Raw genomic sequence first — 15,095 nt, 5'->3', positions numbered from 1 at the left:
TTCCCCCACTCTGTGTCCAGACTTCTCCTAGGTTTTATCTCTCTCCTGAGGCAGGAGACTATACTTACATCCTCCTTTCTCTCTGACTTGGAGTAAAAATCATATGATGGTATACTTAGTTCTCTGGGTTTTGGCTCCTTGAAACCTACAAATCTTTTAGCACAATCCCTGACTCTTCAAATGAAAATTTCCACTTCTAATTTTGGTTTCTGCTTTGCTCCTTCAAAACTCAAAGTTGTGTCCAGCCGCACCTAAAGCACTGGATGCTCCAGCTTTAATAATAGGGAGCCAGAGGGCAAGAGAAATCCCTGGAAATGAAGAATACATGAGAGGAAATTTCAAATAGTATCTTCCTACACGTGTAAATATCACCCTTGAAGTCCCATGAATGGGCCCAGAGCCATTCTACCTCCATCTATGATTGGGGGTCTATTAAATGTCCAAACAGCTACTTTATTCCCAGGAGTGTGCAGAGCCTGGCGCTCTCTTCTTCCAAATCCACCTCCAAAGGAGAAGGAAGGATGTGGAGACTGAGTGTCAACTCCTCTTTTCAGAAGCTTGGCTATGGAAAGGCTGAGAGGGAAAGACTATGGAGTGAATGAGAAGCCAGGAAAGCAGAAGCATGGTTTTAGGGTAAGAAGATGTGGCCATGTTTTGGAGGCATAAGCAAAGGAGAGATTCAAGATACTGGAAAAGGGTGAGAATCCTCCAAGCCAGGCCCTCGAGAGTGTGGAAGTGAGGAGATCCAGAGTCCAGAATTACTTCTGAAGAGAAAAAGTTTACAGAGGGGGCAGATGGAGAGAAGATGCTTGAGGGAGTTCTCACCCAGTGGGCTCTGAGATTCTACTGGGAATGGGGACAGGACATTAGCCTGGGGCAGTGGCCAAGGACATGCGGAATGAAGCTACTGGGAGATGCTGAAGATGCATCCCAGCCCTACTCAGCAGCTAGGTGACAGTTACAAAGAAGGCAGACGGTTACCTGGGTATGAGTGCTCTGGGAAGTCACACAGGTAAGAGTTAGTGGTGCTGGCCAGGGTAGGAAAAGCTCAGAAGTCAGGAGACCTAGAATGAGTCTTGTCACTAACTCATAGAGTAACTTTTGGCATGTTAATTCCCTTCTTAGAACCTCAGTTTCCTTAGCTCTACAATGAGAGGAATGGACTAAATAGTCTTCAAGCGCTGTTTAGCTATAAGATGCTGTGTGTCTGTGTCTGTAAATCCAAATCAGTGGAAACAATACGGAGCAGGCAGACACTTGTAGGGGTCTTTACCCCCCAAGGCCCTGAGGAAGGGCTTCTCTGAGAAGAGATCCCTGTGGATACAGCATGAAAATTCTTCATTAGTCAGGACTCTTTCATTCATGTGAAAGAAACCCAATACAAACAGCTTACAGGAGGGAGGGAGGGAGGGACAGAGAGAGGGAGGAAGGGAGAGAGAATTATAGGCTCACATAGCTGAAAAGTCCTTATCACAAGGCTTCAGTTATGGTTAGATCAAGGAGCTCAAATATCAGGATACAGTCTCCCTCTTGCTTCACTCTTCCTCATCTAGACTCACTTTTTTCCATTAGTAGCATCATTCTCAGAAGACTCCCCATGAAGTGATCATTGGCAGACCTTAGCTTATAGTCAGCAATTTAGCAACCCCAACAGGAAAGTCCTTCTCTTTTTTAATATGGTTAGCAAAATTCCCAAGGCAGACCTTCACTGGGCTGGCCACAGTTACATTCCCATCTCTGAGCATTCGTCCCCAGAGGATGAGAGGATTTAATTCATCAGGTCTCGGTCACATTCCTACCTCTAGAATCAGAGGTAAGATCATTCCAACTCAGGGCATATGGACTAAGAATTGAGGGAGAATAGACCCCAGAGGAAAATTAGAGTGCTGTTACTTAAAAGAGCAATGAATGCCAGGAAAACAAAAATAATAGATGTTCCTAAGAAAGGGTGTTGAGAGATGCCTGGATGGCTCAGTCAGTTAAGCATCTGTGGTTAAGCATCTGCCTTCTGCTCAGGTCATGATCCCACGGTCCTGGGATTGAGTCCCGCATTGAGCTCAAATAAATAAAAAGAGAGGGTGTTGAGCTGGTATCTCTGGCAAAGAGCAAGATGAAGGCCACAGTGTGATCTGTCCCTCCCTCCTTTGGCTGCAGTGTGTGGGGTCCCCAAGTTCTCCCGAAAGCTGTTGGCCAGGATCTTCAATGGACGCCCAGCCCAGAAAGGCACCACCCCCTGGATTGCCATGTTATCATACCCGAGAGAGCAGCCCTTCTGTGGGGGCTCCCTTCTAGGTAAGGAGATGTGGAAAGGGCTGGGGACCCAGCATTAGGGGGCAGGGTGAAAGTGAAAGAACCCAACCCTCTTCCTGGAGACTGACCAAGATTTCTCCATTGAGATTCACTGTCCACACTAGAAGTGAGACCCAGAAGGACAGTGTGGTAGGAAGAGCCCTTAACTGGAGCTAGGAGATATGTATTCCTGCTCTAGCTTGCTCCTTCAGTCAACAAACACCTATGAAGTCCTGGTCAGTCTCGGGCACTGGGGAGGACTAAGTTGAGGAGTCAGACCCTCAAACACTGATTACAAGGCACTCATGTGAACCTCAAAGGCAAGGTGTACCAGGGCTATGGCACCAGGGAGAACCAGGAAACTCACCCTGGAGAAGCCAAGGAAGGGAGATTTACAAAGGCCCTGAATACCACACTTAGGAATTTAGATCTATCCTGAAGGCTGCTGCAGATTTATAAGAATGTTCTCTCCAGGGGCCATACACATTGAAAGGAGAGTAAATCCTAAAGCCAGGATTTCAGTGAGGTGGCTGTAGCAATTGTGGGGAGGGGAGTCATTAGCCTCAGAATAAGGACAGGAGACAAGGGATGGCAATAAGACAGACTCAACAGCATTAGAAAATAGAATTGTCAGGATTTTGCAATGGAGTGAATGTGGGTGGGAGTGGGAGCAAGGGTGGGAAAGAAATGGCTGATGGCTCTTCCTGCCACGGGTTGGTCCCAATGATCAAAGGTCCATTCCAGCTCTGATATTATAGGAAAAATTGATACCCACCTAGAGTCCCTGGCCAGTTCCTGGTCTGATCTCACCACAAGGAAGAAGGCCTGGATGGGTCCACATCTGCCTGGGCAGCCCCCAGACTGCCAGGCCCTCCTCTCACTCCACTCACACAATGGAGTCAGGCGAGGACAGCTCCAGGCTAGATCAGTGCTTTTTAAACTTTAAAGTGAATAGGAATTACTTGAGGGTCTTGTTAAAATCCCCAGATTTTACTACCGAATGCAGAATTCTATTTCAATAGATCTGAGGTGGAGCCTGAGAGTCTGCATTTCCAACAAGTTCCCAGATGAGGCTGATGCTGTTGGTCCAGGGACCACAAGGCCTGAAGGGTGGCCAGTAAGCCCAGGGTCTTCTGTGGACCCACCTTGGGCTGTCTGGGGTTCACCAAGCCCATAGGTTTAAGGGAGCCCTAAAACCCTGTTTAAGATGTTCGGTCTTGGCCTCTTGGTTAGAATAGGCAGATGAAATCAGATTTAACTCCTCATCTTCAGATTAGGGTTATATGATTGTCTGACTTGGGGTTCCGAAACGCAATGGAAAGGGGTACCCTGAAGTGGTCTGAAGCAATGGGGGGCAGGACGGGGCAGTGTACGGCAGAACATATGTACAATTCCGTTCTCAGGCTCCAGCTGGATCGTGACTGCCGCTCACTGCCTCCACCGGTCGCTCGATCCAGATTACCCAGTCCTACATGACTCAGACCTGCTCAGACCTTCTGACTTCAAAATCATCATGGGTGAGTGAGGGGCAGGCTGACTCCTGAAGCCAGCATTGGTTCTGGGCAGGGGTGTGTCCACTCGCTCACTTATCAGGGCAGGACATCTGGGATGAAGAACAAGCTGGAACTGGAGTCCAAGCCCAAGGCTAAGATTTTCAGGTGGCGAGACCACGAGCAAATCACTGAAGTCGAGGCCTCCATTTTTATAATGGTAAAATAAGAGCCCAGTCTAGATCATTCTAAAGACACTTCAGGCCTCTAGGAATCCATGGTTTCAAGGGAGTCATACCCAGACAATCCCAGCTTACCATCTCTTCTGTAAAGTCTAGACCATCAGCTGATTCAGTTTGGTTCAGCACATCGTTCAGCACATAGTCACACTACAGACCCTATGCCAGGATCTAAGAACACAATATAATTAAGACCTAGTCCCTACCCTCAAGGAACTTACAGTCTAATAAAGGAATAAAATATGAGCACAGAGACCTCTAGTATAAGATAGGAAGCAGTAAGTCCTATAGGAGAGAAACAGATAAGGTGCCATGGGAATTCAAAAGAAAGAGACTTGTAACTGAAGAATCGAACGCGAGAATCAGGGAGGCTTCCTGGAGGAGAGAACACATGACCCAGGCACTGAGGTGTGATGATATGGTTTGAACATGTGGCAGTGAGCATCAGAATGAGTGTTATAAGGCAATGGGATCAGCTCAAGAAGAAAGACAGAGGTGGGAGCCTATGGGAATACTTGGCGAAGGGCAGGTAGGGTGGGACGGCTGGGAAAAGGGGAGCGGGGGCAGCAAAAGGGTTAAAGGCTGAAAACAGACCAGATGGGACAAGGGGCGACAGGGAACAAGGTGGGACCTTAGCCCGTGCCTCGTGTGCCTTCTCTCGCCCAGGCAAGTATTGGAGGCGCCAGTCGGATGGGAATGAACAGCACCTCAGGGCCAAACGCCTCTTCCTCCATCCCCTGTACGACCCCAACACATTTGAGAATGACGTGGCTCTGGTGGAGCTGCTGGAGAGCCCGGTGCTGAGCGACTTTGTGATGCCCATCTGTCTGCCTGAGGGCCCCCCCCAGGAAGGTACTCTGCCCGATGCCTGACCCCACCCCTGCAGAACAGCAGGGGCCTCCCTAGGCACCGCTGAGCCAGCTGAGCCAGCTGCCAGGGTCTGCGGGGTCCCTCGGCTGCCTCCCCAAGAACAGCTAAGTCAGAGGTGGATCCAAGGCAGCACACAGTAAACAGGCAGGCTTGATCAGTACTCGAAGGCCTGGATCAGTCAGGGTCCAGATGAGAAAACGGAAACCAGACGAGTCATTGCAAGAGGGAGAATTTAATCCAGGGCCCTGGAGGACGAGGGCAGTAAAGGGGATGCTAACCTAACGCAGGTAGTACCCGCAGGAAAAAACCACCCCTCCTCGGCCTGGGGGAACAAAGGGGAGAGGATGGAGTCAGAGAACGTAGAAGCTTGGAAAAAGGACTCAGGAGCCTGCGGAGGGGCCCCGTGCTGACGTGCTGGGGGGAATAGCTGGGACCAGGCCCCGGGGCTAGGTCAGTGCCAACAGGAACAACAAGCCTTCCGGGAAGTCTCCTTATTTTGGGGAGACCCCCCCACCGACAAAGCGGAACTGCCACTTCAGAATCTCATCTGCAGCATCACCAAGCAGAGCAAAGAGCAAGTTTGGAGCTGAGGGACAATAGCTTAATCACCTGCACAGGTTCAAAACCCGGTCCTGCCACTTCCCAATTGGGTGACCTCGAGGAAGGGTCTGAACCTCAAGCCCCTTGCCCCGACACTGAGGATAACACCCCATAGGGTGGCTGTGATATTTAAGTGAAATAATACACTCAAACATAATACACTCAACATTTTCATCTTGTTCTAAATTCAGTGGTGCTGCGTCATAGCTAACTTTCTTGTGTTCGAACAAATGACAAAAAGTGGTTGAATAGAACTGAGCCAACAGGAAAGGCACAGGTATGGGTCTGATTTATCAGACGCCATGTGCCCACCATGTATCAGTTGCTCTACTTTCACTAATATATTTACTACTTATAAAAGCATTGTGGGGGGGTGTTGTAGTCCCATTTTCCAGATGAGAAAACTGAGGCCCAGTGACGTGAAGTGACTTACCCAAGATACAGCTTGGAAGAAGCATAGCTGGGGCTGGAAGCCAGGTTGTCCCACGTAACCCCACATGCTGTTTTCAGTAGCCAGACTCTTTTTCACATGAAGAAATGATTGCTCTCTGTCAGTGCTCAAACCATTTCCATCTTGTCCCCACATCTGCCAACTTCACAGACTTGTAGGGTATCAGAGCTGGGAGAGGTTTTAGAGGATCCCAAGTCCAGCCTCTTCCTTTTATGTTTTATGGGTAGGGAAGTGGGGGCTCAGCAGGGGAGGGTGGGTCGGGGGCTCGTCAAAGGCAGCATAGCGCATCGTGGACTGGGCTGAACTTTTACATTTTTCACAATTATTGATTGAGCACCGACTATGGCCTGCGCTACTGGAGGCAGGGGGATACAGCAGTGAACAGAGAGCTGAGACGGCCGCCTCCGTGGAGCCTAGGTTCTGTGCTACTTGGGAATGAGGGCGAGTGAAGAGCCAATCAACGAGCTAATGACTCCCAGAAATAAAAGCCCAAACCTCTGTTTCCTGTGAGCTCCAGCCCAGCAGTCCTCCTCCCCACCATGTCGCCTTTTCTCTGATGGGGCAAATTTAACCCTTCCTCCACAAGCAGAGAATGATGGGGCTGCAAGAGGCAACCCTCTGAAAACCCCACAGACAGCCACTCGTCCCTCACCGTGTCTTCTTTCTTCCAGGGGACATGGTCATCGTCAGTGGCTGGGGAAAGCAGTTCTTGCAAAGGTTCCCAGAGACCCTGATGGAGGTGAAGTTCATTTTATGTCCTATAGAGAGGGATGCTTCTGCCTGCCCCACATTGGACCCTCCTGTTCCATGTTGCCCCTCAGGGATTCAGAGTCTCGGGCAGGGGGTGGGTGAGAGAGAGACTCCAGGGGCCCAGGCTCACCCCCAAAGTTCACTGGGATTGTGAATCCTAACAAGCTTGGTCTGTTTGTTCTACGTGGGGCTCTAGTCTCTAAACATTGTTCAATGTTTCTGTAGCATAGTAAAGCCTCAGGTAATGGAAATTCTTCCAGAAAACAGTGGGCTTGGACACCCCACAAGGCATCTGTATACTATAAGTATCCACATACCAGAATAACCAAGCATGAACTAAAGAATGGCCTCTTGAGAGCTGCAGTCCTTGCAGTAATGAACTTGATGGTTGCATTTAGAAGTTCACATTTCTATCATTTCATAAAAGAACACTGCACTAGAAGTAAGGAGCTATGGCTCCAAGTACTGGCTCCTACCAACTTGCTGGGTGATCTTAAACAAGTCATTTGCCTCCCTGGGCCATTGTATAGTATCCCAAGCTGCAAAGGTAGGGGCAATGCTGGATGTCCCCCAAGACCTGCCTGGCTCGGACATGACTGGGGTTGGTAACTGCCACAGCTAATCTCTGCATCCTTCAACATATGTTATTGTAACATACTTTAAATTTTCGGATTTGCAACAACCATTCATCGCTTCCTTCATTAACTCCCAGGTATTTACCTGGTGCCTCCCACGTACCAGACGTTGTGCTAGCTAGGTATGCTGGGGGCAGGGCGTGGGGGAGAACACATCTGGTCCCCAGCCTCCTTGTGCTGATAGTCAAGTGAGAGGGACAAAAAGTAGTTACCAACATGGTAAATGTGATGAGGAAGAAGTGCAGGAAGCTCCAGCATGTACAACAGGAAATCTAACCTCGTCTTTGGGGTCCAGAAGGGCTCCCCAGAGAAGGTAACACTCGAACAATACCTGAACGATGAATAGAGGTGAGTCATGCACTTGGTGGTTTGCTGAGGATATGGGCTCATGACCACCCTGCCCTGACTTTCTCTCCCCACCTATTTGGGAAGGCCGTGGCCCAGGAGGGACCTAAAAGGTGAAAGTCAGCAGGAGCTATACTTTTGGGGTATGTGACTCATGCCGTTCTTGCTCTGGGTAAATGAGACTCAGGTGTTTCCTCATGTGGTTCCAGACTTCACCTTCAACATTTACCCCCAAGCCCCAAGGGCAACACTAATCACAGTACCTTACTTTATTGCTTCAGGTTAAAAAATATATATTTATATATATATACCTGAGTGTTGACTATGTTCCAAGCCGTGTAAGTAGAAGTGGACAAAATACAGACCCAGTGTCTAGAAGCTCATACTGTAGTGGGGGAGAAAGTAAGTAAATGCCTGCTGTAAGGTGAGCAGCGGTAAACCCTACGGTACTGAACATTTTTATACTGCGCTTGTAGTTTACAAAACATCTGCTCATTCGTCTCCTCTGTACCGTTCCATGTGATGAGTATGTCAAATATGGTGACTTCCATTCTTCAGATGAGGAAGTGGTCTCAGAGGTCTGAAGGGCCGTGATTACACTCTATGTCGCAGATTCCATAGCCAGTAATTGTAGGGATGGGGGGAAAGTAGACTGACCATAAGTTTTGAATACATTTCCATATTTGGAATAATGAATGCGCTAGGCAAATATTATCTCCGTTCTACAGATGAGAAAACTGAGGCCCAGAGAGGGCAAAAGACCTGTTCAAGGTCACACAGCAAGTTCATGCCTGAGACAGTTGCAGAATATGGATCTCCTGACTCTTTAGTGTTCCTTCACCCGGAGCAGAGGGCAATTGCTGAGACCAGGTCTAAGGTGGACTCAGGCTCATCCTGGAAGGGGACGGGGAGGAGCCAGCTCTAGGGGTGTCAGAGCAGAACGGACTCCTCAGCCAGGGGTGGGGACCAACCATGGCCTTATGTTCCAGATCGAAATCCCAGTTGTGGACCACCGCACATGCCTGGAGGCCTATGCCCCTCTGAAGAGGAAAGTGACCAGGGACATGATCTGTGCTGGGGAGAAGGAAGGTAAGTCAAGAGGAAGGAATACAACAGGGCACCACCAGCCACCGAAGGGCTGGAGACCCTCCAGTCTGGAAGGCTGAATGGAGGAGGAGTCAGAGGAGAGGAAGAAGGTCAGGATTCCACTGGGAATTCGAATTCCCCTGTGTCAGAGAAAGGAGCGCTAAGAAATTCCCGTCATTCCCTTCCCCAAGCCCAAGTTTTCCCCTATGAAAGGAGAGTCCCGAACCCACACTTTCTGAAATCGCTGAGCTCGGAGGAAGCCCAGCAGAACCGCCCTCAGCCCAAGTTTGGGTCACATGGTCTATAGCGCCCCCTCGCGTCCAATTTTATGAATTACAAGTCAGATGTAGGGAAAAGGAGGCTCCTTTGGATTTGGGGCTAAGAAGGGGAGCGCTTTAACCTGCATCTCCTTTTCATCTAGGGGGAAAGGATGCCTGTGCAGGGGACTCTGGAGGCCCCATGGTGACCCTGGATAAGGAGAGAGGCCAGTGGTACCTGGTGGGAACGGTGTCCTGGGGTGAGGACTGTGGAAAGAAGGACCACTATGGGGTGTATTCCTACATCTACCACAATAAGGACTGGATCCAGAGGGTCACCAGGATGAGGAATTGAATTCCATTCCTCACCCCCCCACACCCCCTGTCCGTGGTCAGTCAGCAGCACAGGATAATTCTCTGATGCAGGATGCCCCTCCCCCTCCCCCACTTCATTCAGCCCACCCTTTACTCGCCCATAACGGGGGCATCTCAGCCTGCTTTTCACACTCTCTAAAGGCTGAGTAGCTGAGTGATCAGAACACAAGGCTGAATCCAGGCCCTGTCGACTACTAGCTTTGCATCACTGGGCAGGTGACTTTACCTCTGAACCCATTTCTTCCTCCATATTATGAAAATGGCATACCTTACCTACCTCATAAATGTCAGATGAGGATAAAATTAATTAATATGTACATAGCACTGAGCACAGTGCAGACAAAACCTAAGTGCTCGATAAACATGAATTAGCAAAAGGTCCTTGTGTTTACCAGGCAGACGAAGTTCTCTTACAAATCCCGCTGGGTCTTGGGGCTGATCCATATGCACCCTTCCCCTCAACCTTGACCATCTCCTTCATCTGCCTGCAAAGCTTCTTTGCTACTATGCACTTTTCTCGGTCCCAATCCCTGTCCCCTATAAAAAAGCAAAAGAGAGAAAATTCTTAGTCCTAGAGCATGTCCAATAGCAACGCACTTATGAATGTGAGCGGGACACCAAACCATGAGAGTGCCTGAGAGAAGCAGGATGGGGATGAGGGAGGGACCAAGAGCAATGGAATGGGAAGTCAGATGCCAGGTCCTAGAACTAGCTCTGCCCCCAGCTCCCATGTGACTCTATGGAAGTCATCTCTGACTTCACGTCCTTTCAGACGTTTACTCTTGGGCTCCTTCCACCTGGAAGGCCTCCCTCTCTCTTACCCGTGGAAATGCCCACCCTCCTCAAGGGTCAGCGCCAACATCATCTCCTCTGGGATGCCTTCCTGAAGTCCCCTATTCTAACTCCTCCATACCAGAGTGGCCATTCTTTTGCCTCCATGCTGCTCCCAAGGATAGCACTTAGCAGGGTTCATTCTGTTCATGGTAGTCACCTGCATATGTGTCAGTCTTTCCTGTAGAAGCTCCTGGAAGGAGCTTCACGTTCCCTCATCTGAAAGGACCCTCCCAGGTTTGACAGTCTAGGATCCAATGAAGACATTTTTCCCTGATGACATGAATTAAAACTGAAGTAACCAAAAAGCAAAAATCACTTTAAGGTTCAATAGGGCTTTGATACAGACCCAGTACTACATCTGCTGCAATGCCCTCCCCACCCTCACCACATCCACCATGCCCCAGTTCCCAAGAATGTAGCTCCACAAAGTGCTAGTCTAGGGAATTTTCCTCATTCCTAGGTAGAACATCTGCTCCTTCCCTTCCTGGGAACCTGAGGTTCACAAGGGTCAGTCCTGCTGGGCTAGACTCAGGCCCCTGCACTCTTCCTCCTTATGTCCACAGCTGACCCCAAGAAGCCATTCCACTGATTCCTTACCCCTGTCCCTCACTCTGAATGCCCTGGCTTTGCAAGGTCATAAGTGTTTCCCAGGCAGAATACCTCTCCCCTCCAAGAGCCACCTCCTCTCTCAGGAAGCTTCCAGAGACCTCATCCCTTCCAGAGCTCTGAGATTTAAGCCATTCAAGGGGTCAGAAGCTCCAAGTTCCTGTCTTCTGTTCTATCAAAATTGGTCTTCATGGGAAATTTCAATTCTTAGCCTGCACTACAGTTGGTGGAGTCATTCAGGATCTCTTGCTGGGAGAAGATACTGAGGGGTGAGAACTCATGGACACTAAGCCCTAGGCTGAATGCTCAGGGACAGCAGTTCACAGGCTGCTTCTGGTTCCATGAACAAGTCATTCTACCTCTTGGCACCCTGCAGTCTGTGCTGTAGAGGGAAAATGACAATGGGTACCCAACTTCATCAGAGATGTGTCAAGCAAGTTGAAGCTTTATCTCGGACACCGAAGAATTGCAATGCAAAGTTTGGGAGTTGCTCTAAGACATTCCAAAACCCCATACCTTTCCATTTCACAGCACTGCCTGGGTGCCCCCATAGGCTAGGTTGTGCTGACTGCTATGGAGAATACCAAGATGAGGGAAGCACTGTTCATGCCTTCCAGGAGCTTCTACAGGAAAGACTGACACATATGCAGGTGACTACCATGAACAGAATGAACCCTGCTAAGTGCTATCCTTGGGAGCAGCATGGAGGCAAAAGAATGGCCACTCTGGTATGGAGGAGTTAGAATAGGGGACTTCAGGAAGGCATCCCAGAGGAGATGATGTTGGCGCTGACCCTTGAGGAGGGTGGGCATTTCCACGGGTAAGAGAGAGGGAGGCCTTCCAGGTGGAAGGAGCCCAAGAGTAAACGTCCACTCAGGCTTTCCTGAGATTACACTCACTTCTCTCACAAAAATGACATTTACTAGGCCATTGTTCTGATTCTGGGATCAGAACCAACATCTGAAATAGCCTTTCTCCTAAAAGTCAGACAACTATGGGACTTGAATAGCCTAAAGATTTATGTACAAATCCAGACTTCTGGTTGGACCAGTTCCTCTTGTTTATTTCCCCAACTACAATTTTAGCCTTATTCTGAGGAAATGTCTAAATGTGCTGTGGAACTTCCAGCTTACCCTTGATCAGCAAACATTTATTAGATATATCAGCCCCCGCACGGCTGCGAATGTTCAAGAAGCCCAAACTTCTCACGTGGTCATAGAAGCAGAGGCTTGGAATGTCTATTAGGACCATCTTATCTAGAGATGAGAAACTCATTACGCCTAGATGTAGCCCATTCCAACTTCAGAATGTGTGGCCTCTTAGGTTGCCTCTTCCATACAACAAAAATCCACCTCCCTAAAATATAGTTTGTATATCTAAAGCTGTGATTCCGGCCTTGAATGTTGTTATGAGCAATAATGATCATGCCAATTTCATTAGCAACAGAAGCTATTGTTATTGTGAGTAACTACACATTTGTTCCAATAAACATCTGCACTGAGTCAAAGCATTCTGTTGGGCTTGTATGTTTTTCATGCACTGATGATTCTGGTAAGTTTACTTTTCACATCAACATTTCTCTGACTCTGATTAGTATCACTGTACCATGAAGAGGGATGGGGGGAGATCCTGTTGTCAATACAATAGCATGACAGGTTTTTCAGGTCAGTTCTGATTAAATACCTCGTCCTATTATTCCTATCAATTATCAAAATATCCCAGGATGCCAATCTTTCAGCATCCAAATTCCATTTCTTGATTGTCATCCACACCCAGAATAGAAAAAAAAATTTTTTTTTTGGATCATGTGTTTAATTGTGTGGTTCAGAAAATATGGCACCATGTCTATGAGTGTCCTGTTCTGGATTGTAGTATGTACTTTCTTTTGAGTTGATCTTGTTCCCTGATGGCAGGAATCAAAGAGTAACCACCAACAAGCAGCCTTTCGAGCAAAGATAGGTAAGATCAGGGAGGGAAAAATCTATGCCAATCACATGACAGAGATGGTGGCCAATCTGGGTCTAGAATAGGCCTTGAAATCAAGAGACTTAGGTTCTAGTGCAGCATAGGTTGACTTTCTCATCCACTTAATTTTTCCTACTAGCTGGCAGACTTCACATGGAGACTTCACAACTAAATGGGACATGGATCCTAGATGGCACCCTGGAACAGAGAAGGGATGTTAGGTGAAAATGAAGGCAACCTGAATAAAGATGAACTTTTGTTAAGAAAAAATTTATTGAGGGCGCCTGGGTGGCTCAGTTGGTTAAGCGACTGCCTTCGGCTCAGGTCATGATCCTGGAGTCCCGGGATCGGGTCCCGCATTGGGCTCCCTGCTCAGCGGGGAGTCTGCTTCTCCCTCTCACCCTCCCCCCTCTCATGCTCTCTTTCTCTATCTCATTCTCTCTCAAATAAAATCTTTAAAAAAAAAAGAAAAAGAAAAAATTTATTGAAACTGGTTTAGTAATTGTGACACTTGAACCAAGATGTTAATAATAGGGGAAACTGGGGAAGGCTTTATGGAAACTTTCTGTACCATCTTTACAACTTTTCTGTGAATACAAAAGTATTTTAAAATTAAAAGTTTGTATTTTAAAAATGTGACCCAAGGTCTCCTAGTCAGGAGATGGGGACACTGCGATTTGAAACCAGTTCTCGTGGGCTCTGGGACCCCAGCTCTTACTTCACTGGCTCGACACCAGTGGTTCTCAAAGTAGGCTGTACACAGGAGTTACCAGAAATGCCAGTGTCTGGGCCCTACCCCCACCTCCCCACCCCAGAGATTCAGATAGAACCAGTGTGCAGTAAGTCCTGAGCATTGGCAGCTGGGATTAAAATTTCCCCAGGTGACTCTAATGTGCATCCAGTTTGAGAACCACACTTTTAGTTATCTTGCCCATATGTGACCCCTGCAAAATGTTGGGAACCTCTATTTCTCCAGCTTGGGTCTCTGACTTAGGTCAGACAGCTGGTGGGAAGCAGAGGTGAGATAGATGCCTTGCTGCTCTAGCACACAATCCAGAAATTTCTGTGACTCTTGGCCACAAAACCATCACTAAGACATCTCTGCATGAGTGTTTTCTTGGCAGAATAGTCTTTTTTACTTTGCACTCATAAACTGAAGAAGGGGAAAGCATTCTAGTCATGGGAGAATAGCAAAGGAGAAAACAAGGATATGAAAGGGCAGTGGGTGTTTGGGAGAAACTGAGTGACTTGGTGTCCCTGGAGAGCCAGAAAAATTGGGAGAAAAGAGAACACCATCAAGAAGATCTGAAGTGCAGAACTTAGATGCTCAGCTTGGTTTCGGGAACAGGGAGACATTTGAGTTTTTTGAACCAAGGAGAGATGTGATCACTTGACCTTTCAAGTAACGCCTTAATGCAGAGAAGAAACTAAGGGAGAAGACAGTGAAGGTAGGGGACTCAACATGACTTCCAGACATCAGGCAAGGGACCTAAATGAGGACAGGCCTGTGGGGAGGACAGGAATCTGCTTTTCAGAGCTCTGGGAATCTAGGGCTGAGCCTCAAGGAGACACTGTTAAGAGACTCCCAGCTTCTATTAACACTTCAAGGTGAATTAGCAGAGAAGCAGAGAGAAAACAGGGCATGGTCCCAAACCCAAGGGCAGTAGTGGTTTTCCAGACCCCTGATCTTTCTGTGAACTGCAGGCATCCACACTTATCTCCAGAAAGGAAGCCATGGGGTTCCCTGAATTTGAGGGAAGGACACAAACAGGGCTTTTGTAACCACCTCCAGCATCTGGTGTCTGTTGGCCTATTTTTGACGAAGTTAAGAAAAATCATTTGGATGCAGAAACCCAGGCTCAATTCCCAGCAATGAGCTTCTGATGACAGGAAAAAGAGCCAGGACCCTTTCGACACCTAGGTAGATCCCAAAGTCTCCAAGGGAGTCCTCTCTGAGGAATGGGGTGTTAGGACAAGATAGTTTTATGACAAGGAGAAGGTGTGTCAAGCCTGGATGGCGCCCAGGGGGAGCATGCTGAATGAACAGATCGGCGTGGGTGGGAACAGATCGGCGTGGGTGGGAACACATCGCCCCCACCAACATCTTCCAGTCCCAGGGGAGGCCTCTGCAAATTTACAGGTTATGACCCCAATCCATACTACAGGCCAGAAGCAGACAGACCAAGCCCTGGGAATCTGGGAGGCACAGTGTAGATGTGGTCCAGGACCAAGATGCTGACCTATTTTGAAAAAGAACTTCATGTCCCCTAGAGCTGTTTATCCTGTGACATTATTCCATCTTG

At 48.2% G+C, this 15,095-nt stretch overlaps 1 protein-coding gene across 1 annotated transcript; it reads left to right on the top strand.

Moving 5' to 3' along the window:
* The first annotated feature begins 898 nt into the window (after positions 1-898).
* LOC118000769 (mannan-binding lectin serine protease 1-like) lies at positions 899-9,134 on the top strand. The gene is made up of 6 exons (XM_034990641.1): positions 899-951; positions 2,117-2,292; positions 3,693-3,806; positions 4,685-4,870; positions 6,611-6,678; positions 8,659-9,134. Exons 1-6 carry the CDS (start codon positions 899-901, stop codon positions 8,833-8,835), a joined length of 774 nt encoding a protein of 257 aa, XP_034846532.1. The 3' UTR covers positions 8,836-9,134.
* Positions 9,135-15,095: the final 5,961 nt, after the last annotated feature.

This window comes from Mirounga leonina, unplaced genomic scaffold, assembly GCF_011800145.1.
Source record: "Mirounga leonina isolate KUSES-001 unplaced genomic scaffold, KU_Mleo_1.0 Mir_115, whole genome shotgun sequence".
Classification (NCBI taxonomy): domain Eukaryota; kingdom Metazoa; phylum Chordata; class Mammalia; order Carnivora; family Phocidae; genus Mirounga; species Mirounga leonina.
This window is presented reverse-complemented; position numbering and strand designations above follow the sequence as displayed.